General features: G+C 46.1%; 1 protein-coding gene across 1 annotated transcript; it reads right to left on the reverse strand.

The window, feature by feature from the left end:
- Nucleotides 1-268: 268 nt before the first annotated feature.
- On the reverse strand, nt 269-2,324 carry LOC119299166 (transcription factor PHYTOCHROME INTERACTING FACTOR-LIKE 13-like). Its single transcript, XM_037576423.1, has 5 exons — nt 2,050-2,324; nt 1,800-1,894; nt 1,003-1,696; nt 852-917; nt 269-758 (listed from the first exon to the last, which is right to left on the reverse strand). The coding sequence occupies exons 2-5, from the start codon at nt 1,859-1,861 to the stop codon at nt 519-521; spliced, it is 1,062 nt and encodes a 353-aa protein (XP_037432320.1). The 5' UTR covers nt 1,862-1,894; nt 2,050-2,324; the 3' UTR covers nt 269-518.
- Nucleotides 2,325-7,523: the final 5,199 nt, after the last annotated feature.

Raw genomic sequence — 7,523 nt, forward strand, 5'->3', positions numbered from 1 at the left:
AAGAGATGACATCACTTAGCTGACCTGTCAAAGTCTCATCTAGATCTGATCATTTTTGCAAAAAAAAAAAAAGAATCTCATCTAGGTGAGTTTTAGATGGACCTTTTTTTTGCGGGGGGTAAAGAAATCTCATCTAGGTGAGTTTTAAACAGACCTCTTTATAAATTAATGTGTAAATATGCATAATGCCGTCGATAAAAGGAAAATAGTACTCCCATCAATTTGGAACAACAAGGCATATGTTGGTTTCCCAACTGGACTTTGAGCATAAATTTCATGCACATTATTTCATTAATAGTTACACCGTGATAACCACAAGAACTACTTTCAAATGTGAATCTGATGATACTGATTCATAATAACATGATTCACATGTTGGTTAAAACATGAGTTTAAATAGTCAAAACACGCCTTACATTTCAAAATAAAAGGATTAGGTTGACTTGTCAAACTCCTAAATACGATTTTTTTTTATATAAAATACAGTACACCGAACTTCTCTGAACAAAGTAAAGCGATCACGAAGAAAGTGTCTGGGTCATTTCTGGGTCATTTGAACTGTATACGCAGGTCGTGAATGGCGGCATCCGGGAACTAATGGCGGCCATCCGCTGCATGTACTGGTGGGCGCCCGCCGGGAACATCACCGGCGCCGGCGCCAGCGTCATGCGGCCGCCCATAGCCCACATCACCTGCAGCTGCAGCTGCAGCGATTTGAGGTACTCGATCGCCTCGTCCAACATCGACGCCTTGTCCGTCTGGTGGAAGAATTCGATGCCAAGAACGAGATGATCAGATCGATCGCAATTGCTAAGAATTATATTTAAGATCGTATTCGAAGCTGTACATACTTTGTTGCAGTGGGGTACGAGTTCTTGCAGGGCCCTCATCTTCTCGTTGATCCTGTCCCTTCTCCTCTGCATCCATCACGCAGAACAGAGTCAGCAATGGCGGCCAAGAGTCAAGGAAACTCGAAGTAAGTCGAAGGTATTGATCACGTACCCTCTCCGAGAGGTTGTGCACTTGGGCGGCGCGCCGCCGTTTGGCTGTAGTCGGCTTCTGCGCCGTCTCGCACGTCACGTCGGCGGAGTCCGACTCCACGTCCTGCATAGCCTCACTGGGGCCCTCGCTCTGCTTCCGCTTGCTGGCGCCGGAAGGCCTCGACCACGTCGACGACGTGGTCAACGTCGCCGACGCGCTGTGGTAGGACCTAGCGTCCCTGGCTTCCCTGCCGCTCCGCGGCAGCAGCACGCTGTCGTCGTCAGCGGTATCCGAGACGTGGGGCGTCTGGGCCTGGTTGCTCCCGCCGCAGACCCTCCTGGAACCCATCGTGACCACCGAGGACTCGCCGGCCTCTGACGCCGGCGAGTCGCGCGGGCCGTCGCCGTGCAACCCTGCTTTATCCGTCAGCAGCGGCGGCGGCATCACCCCGCTTCGGAGCGCGGTCACCGCGTCCGCGGCGCCTCGCTCCTTATCCTCCTCTTTGCACGGCCTGCCTGCGCCATCCGCCGGCACTCCGCCGAAGATCTCCGAGAAGAGGTCCCTCTCGACGGAGTAGTCGTCTTCATCGACGACGGGGTACTGGAACCACGGCGCCGCCTCCTGCTCGGGCACCGCCGGCCTTGGCGGCGCCTGGCTCTGCATGACGACGTGGCCGCTGCACCACAGCAGCTCGACGAGGCCGTCGTCTTCGCCGCTGCAGCAACACGCCACATGCAAGAATCAGTCATGGATTCCAGAGCTCCCATGTTGCCGATCCAAGAAAAAAGAAGATGAATCCAGCGGTGATGAGGACGGACCTTAACGGCGGCAGGGCGTCTCCCATGTTACCGGTCCAATCTGCCGGGACGAACTGGTTCATCGTTCCTCAGTATGAGACACACTCGCTCACTCACTGCAAAGAGAATATGATGATAAAATAGCATATCCATTTGACATGTGAGCAGCACACCAAGAATTAGAAAGGCCAGAAAAGGCAGCAGATAGTTGTAGCTAAACAGGTATAGTTAGGTAATATACACTCTGGTAGGACACAGAAGTAACATGCACCTGATGAACTAGCTGCTTCTGAATGTTGCTGCAGTTGGTGAGATACTACTTGTACTATTAGTGCAGAGCCTTCAGATCAACCTCCAGCTCCAGCTGACCTGATCTGTTCTGATCAGCACACACCTGCAACTCTGTCTCTCCCCCTCCAATTAAGCCGAGCGGTTAACGTGCAGCAGGATGGATGGAGCGGCGAGTTGCAACTGGGCAGCAGGGTGGGCTTTTTATATCAAGCCAAGCTGGGTGGGTTCAGAATCAGAACTTCAGAAGTACACCACCACAGTTGTAGCAGCCTGGCAGCAGCATATTGTGCTGTTGATTTGACTGAACTGGATGGATATATATCAGTATCACTCCCCGGGAGACTGGATCAACAGACAGCGACAGGTAATGGCTCTCACCTCTCATATAAGTACGACCTAACTAGCAACATTACACACGCATCATCATCGCCGTCGTCTTCCCGCCACCTGGGAAACACACCCAGAGATCATTATTCGTTGTATGCGCGTACTCGGCGGTCCAAAGCAAGGTTCACTTAGCGCAGCAGGGCGGGTCATGATCATGATCGATCGTCGGCGTGTGAGCTGAAACGATACGACCCGGTGCGCTTGCGGGTCACTGTTCGGAGAAGATTTTCGAGATCTTGGGCGATCGGGCTGTCCGGCCGTGTGGAGCCAGTTTCCCCAAGGGATGAGCGTCACGTCCATGTCAAGCCCAGCTCAACACGGAGCATGTAAGCATGTTTGACATGTTCAGCTTTGGCGGCTATGTTTGGAGACATGCATGCATGTCGCATGAGAAAGACGTGCGTGTGGATCAAGCTCTTGAGAAGCTAGCAAAAGATCCGGCGGGTCCATCCATCCATCGGCGGCGGCGGTGTGCTCAGTACTCTTGCATCTCGCACGTCTTTATCGGTCGAGGGCAGTTCTCTCCGTGTTTATGTGGGTCATGGGCAAGGGATCAACAGTCGGAGTTTTCATGGGCTACCCACTACCTAGGTACAGTAGCTTGACTGATCCTCTTGATGATTTTCCTCTCCAGCTATTGAAAACTTCGCTATGCATGGTGGTATGTATGCTCTTTCTCCTTAATTTTTGTTTATTATTACCTCATCTTCTGCGTCATTTTTTTATCGTAGTAACTTTATTCCTCGTATATTAGCAAGGTCATTTACATAGTTGTGAAGAATAAAGTCAGGGACGAAAGTCTCCCAAACTTCAGAAGTACTGTTGCTAAAACAATGCTTTGCTAATCCATCTGCTAGCATATTTGCCTCTTCGCTACAAAACTCATAGCTAATGCTCGCAAACTCCATTGCCAAGAGCGAGCACTCTGCCACCACAGGAACGCGCGTCCACTCCCACGTACGCATCCGGGTCAGATATAGATTTCAAAGCGTTCATACATATTCAGACTCGATGATGAGATTTGTGCATCCCAGATTCGCTGCCCGGTATAGTCTAGAACAGATGGTCATTAGCTCAGCTGATCCAGCGCTTAAGACATCAGGTAATGCTAGTGTTGCCGCTCCGAGAAATTTGCCCTCATCGTCACGGGCAAAAACCACAAGCTCCACTGAGGTTCTCCTCATGAAATGATGCATCAACGTTCACTTTTATATCTCCCATGCTTGGCTTCTTCCACACTTGATCATTCTTGTGGATGGGCTGGTTTGGTGTATTTGCACGAACAAAATTGGTAGCAAGTACACGAATTGAGATGGCCGATTGCTCTGGAGTTGGAACAGTCTCCCCCTTCGCAACTTGCCTCCTTTGCCACCATATAGACCACATGGCCACCAGGATGAGCTCAGCAGTGGGAATATTATGTGTTATCGTATACAGGCGCGCGGATCAAAATGTGAACAAACAATGTTGAATGTCCTCCAAACCAATTTTGCATATCGGGCATTGCGGGATCAAGGGTATCTGCCCGCGAGTACACCGTAGCATGGTAGTACTCCCTTAAGTACTTTCCAACCAAAATGCTTGATCTTTCTCGGTAACCGAAGATGCCATAGCTCCTTCCAAACCCCGCTAAGTTGAGCACTCCCTGGACTGTTCAAATTTGCATCGTGGCGACCGAACTAATGGTCAAATTCTAAGTGATACGCCAAGCATACTAAGAAGGTTCCAGACTTTGTATAGTGCCATGCCACAAAATCTTCTAGTGCTTCAACATGTAGTGGGATTTGTAATATTCTGCGTACATCAACTGACGAGAACACGCTCTGAATTAGTGCTTCATCCCGCTGACCTGTATGAGGGTCAATTATCTCTTGAACCTTTTACAACATGATTCCAAATAATCTTCCTTGTTGGACTTGATGGGATCCATGGGTCATCCCAATGCTAATCTATGAACCAGTGCCCACTCGCCAAATACATTCCCTCTTGAAAGTTTGTATCCCAACAATCAAACTTTGCCATGTAAACGAGGAGCCTTTCTTTGGGCCAGCTTTTAGAACATTACCATTAGAATAGTATTTTGCACTTAGAACACATGCACACAAAGAGTTAGGATTCTGGATCAGTCGCCAACACTGCTTTGCTAACATAGAAAGGTAAAGCTATGAAGATCTCTAAATCCCATACCTTCCTTCTTTGGTACACACATCTTCCACCATGCAAACCAATGCATTTCCTTGTCTCCTCTCCATCACCCCACCAAAAGCTCAATATTTCATCAGTGGTTGATTTGCATATCCCTTCTGGTAACTTAAAAATAGACATATCATATGATGGAATTGCCTGAGCTACTGCCTTTAAAAGTATTTCTTCACCTTGAACTGATAGAAATTTTCCCTTCCACCCCTTCAGTCTCTGACATACTGTATCAACAAGATGTTGAAAACAGTCACTACGATCAACCCCGACAATAGTTGGTAGCCCCAAGTACCTGTGAGACAAAGCTTCTGTTAGTATATTTAACATTCCACATACTTTCTCCCTTTCATTTACTCTGGTATTAGGACTGAAGAAGATACTAGATTTGGGTGTACTTACATGTTGCCCTGAACTCTCATAATATGTATTTAGGACCCTCTCAACGTACTTGGATTTTGTACCGTAGCTCCCATGAGGATCAAAGAGACATCTGCAAACAAAAGGTGATATATGAAGGGGGCATTCCTTGACACCTTTATTCCTTCAATACCACCAATTTCTTCTTCGTGGGTCAACATGCTTGATAATCCTTCAGAACAGATCAAAAAAGGATAAGGAGATAGGGGGTCACCCTGTCTTAGGCCCCTAGTTGGTGTAAATCTGTCTGTCTCTGTATCATTAAATTTGATCTGATATTTGACAGAGGAGACACACTCCATGATAAGCTCAATCCATTGTGCATGAAACCCCATCCTCATCATCAGTTGCCTCGTGAATTCCCATTCTACTCTGTCATATGCTTTCAGCATGTCCAGCTTAACCGCATAAATACCATTTGAGCCACGTGTTCGCTTCTTTATGGAATGAAAGCATTCATAAGCGACCAACACATTATCAGTAATTAACCTACCTGGTACAAAAGCACTATGTCTAGGGGAAATCACCTCAGGTAGGAAATTTTTTCAGTCTATTAGCCACCATCTTCAAAATTATCTTGTAGACCACATTACATAGACTGATGGGCCTAAACTATGAAGTAACCTCTGGACTGTCCACCTTCGGTATTAACACCACATTAGTGGCATTCCACCCATTTGGGATCTTTCTGTTGTTTATCGCTTCGAGCACTTCATTTGTAAGCTCCTCTCCAATGATATGCCAAAAATGTTTTAAAAAATATAGCATGAAGACCATCAGAGCCGGGGGCCTTCATATCACCTACTTGAAATAAGGCTCTCTTTACTTCTTCCCGCGTATATGGAGCAGTTAGAAGGTCATTCATTGGCCCCGTAACCACATGTTTGACTATATCCAACAAAGCTTCATCGATCAACCCTGTGTCCGAATTTGAAAAGACTCTCGAAATAATAAAAAATCAGGGGCTGGAGGTTATCATTCCACTCAACCCATGCATTATTATTATTATCTTTCAATCACTGATACAACGAGCTGCTATACAAACGGTTTTTAACCCCTTTCCGTGACGGTATTTTGAACCGTCGCCTAGTGAGTGTGTGCGATAGGGGGAAGGGTCCTTCTCACACGACCCAAAAACCATCGGGATAGGGAGCCATGATGCAGAGGCCTTGCCAAATGTAATTGTATGCGATGCAACACACACTAAATTTTTTCACACGTGTGAGATCGGTGATTAAACGTTTCTAATGACGCAGTGAAATCAAACGATGTGTCGTAATGAACCGTTTGGGGAGCAGTATGTAAGGCACACGTGCCAACATATGAACTGTGTGCAATATATGCCCCATCGCACACGAGTTTTCTGTGGAACTCGTCTGCCATGCATGACTCCATCGCACACATTTCCAAACAATTACCGTGTGTGATAATGTTCTATCACAAACGGTTCTAGAGCCCCTTCGCACACATACAAGTGCTGCAGACCGTTTGTGATTTGTTGTGTATCACCGACGGTTGCGATAAGAGTGATATGTGCTTTTCGTTTGGGATCCCACACGTTTTCTGAAAAATTTAGGACTGGGATTATATTTTACATTGGGCACGGTTTATTCTGAGCTCTCGTGTGCGATAATGTATCCGGAGCCCTACGCGCACGTAGTAGTGCTACAAATCGTCTGTGATCTGCTGCGTATCACCGACAGTTCCGCTATGATTGACGTATGCTTTCTGATGTGAATCGCACACACTCAACTGTGTGCGGAGCAATTGTCATGTTAAAGCAAAAATATCCCATTTGAATCGGCATGCAAAAAGAAAATTCACCACAATATGCAATTGAACAAATAGTGTCCTTAGGAAAAACATTCATCTGATTTCGCAACAATTGCAATTGAACAAATGGTAGCTAAATTCCAATTATTTTTCGACATATATGTGCATTACCAAATTAATCATAGTGTGCCAAATATGAAGACCTCATCAGATGAAAAACAATGGATCCATGCGTATATGTTTAGCAGCTAACTCTTACAGGACAAGTTGCTTGCTCATGAAGACTCGAACATTTAAGGAAGCTCATCATTGGAATATACAAGCCAAATTCTATAATAAAAATTTCCAACGAGTATATGAAAGTGATAACTCAGGAGACTCTCTATATAAAAAATATGGTGCTACTCTGAAACACTAGTGTGGTAAAAGGATAGTAGCATTGCCCCTTCTCTCTTTTTCTTTTATTTTTTGTTGGGCTATTTTGACCTTTTTTTTATTAAGTCCGGAGTCTCATCCCGACTTGTGGGGGATTCATTGTCTCATCATCCTTTTCCTCACTGGGATAGTGTTCTAATAATGATGATCATCACACTTTTATTTACTTGCAACTCGATGTTACAACTCGATAAACTGAAACAATATGACTATATATGAATGCCTCTGCCGGTGTGTCAGGAT

This window comes from Triticum dicoccoides, chromosome 5A (assembly GCF_002162155.2).
Source record: "Triticum dicoccoides isolate Atlit2015 ecotype Zavitan chromosome 5A, WEW_v2.0, whole genome shotgun sequence".
NCBI lineage: Eukaryota > Viridiplantae > Streptophyta > Magnoliopsida > Poales > Poaceae > Triticum > Triticum dicoccoides.

Coding starts and splice junctions, on each gene's coding strand:
- LOC119299166 (XM_037576423.1), bottom strand. CDS start 1,861: ATGAACCAGTTCGTCCCGGCAGATTGGACCGGTAACATGGGAGACGCC. Junction 1,697..1,799: donor GACGCCCTGCCGCCGTTAAG/GTCCGTCCTCAT, acceptor GTGTTGCTGCAG/CGGCGAAGACGACGGCCTCG. Junction 918..1,002: donor TGCACAACCTCTCGGAGAGG/GTACGTGATCAA, acceptor TGATGGATGCAG/AGGAGAAGGGACAGGATCAA.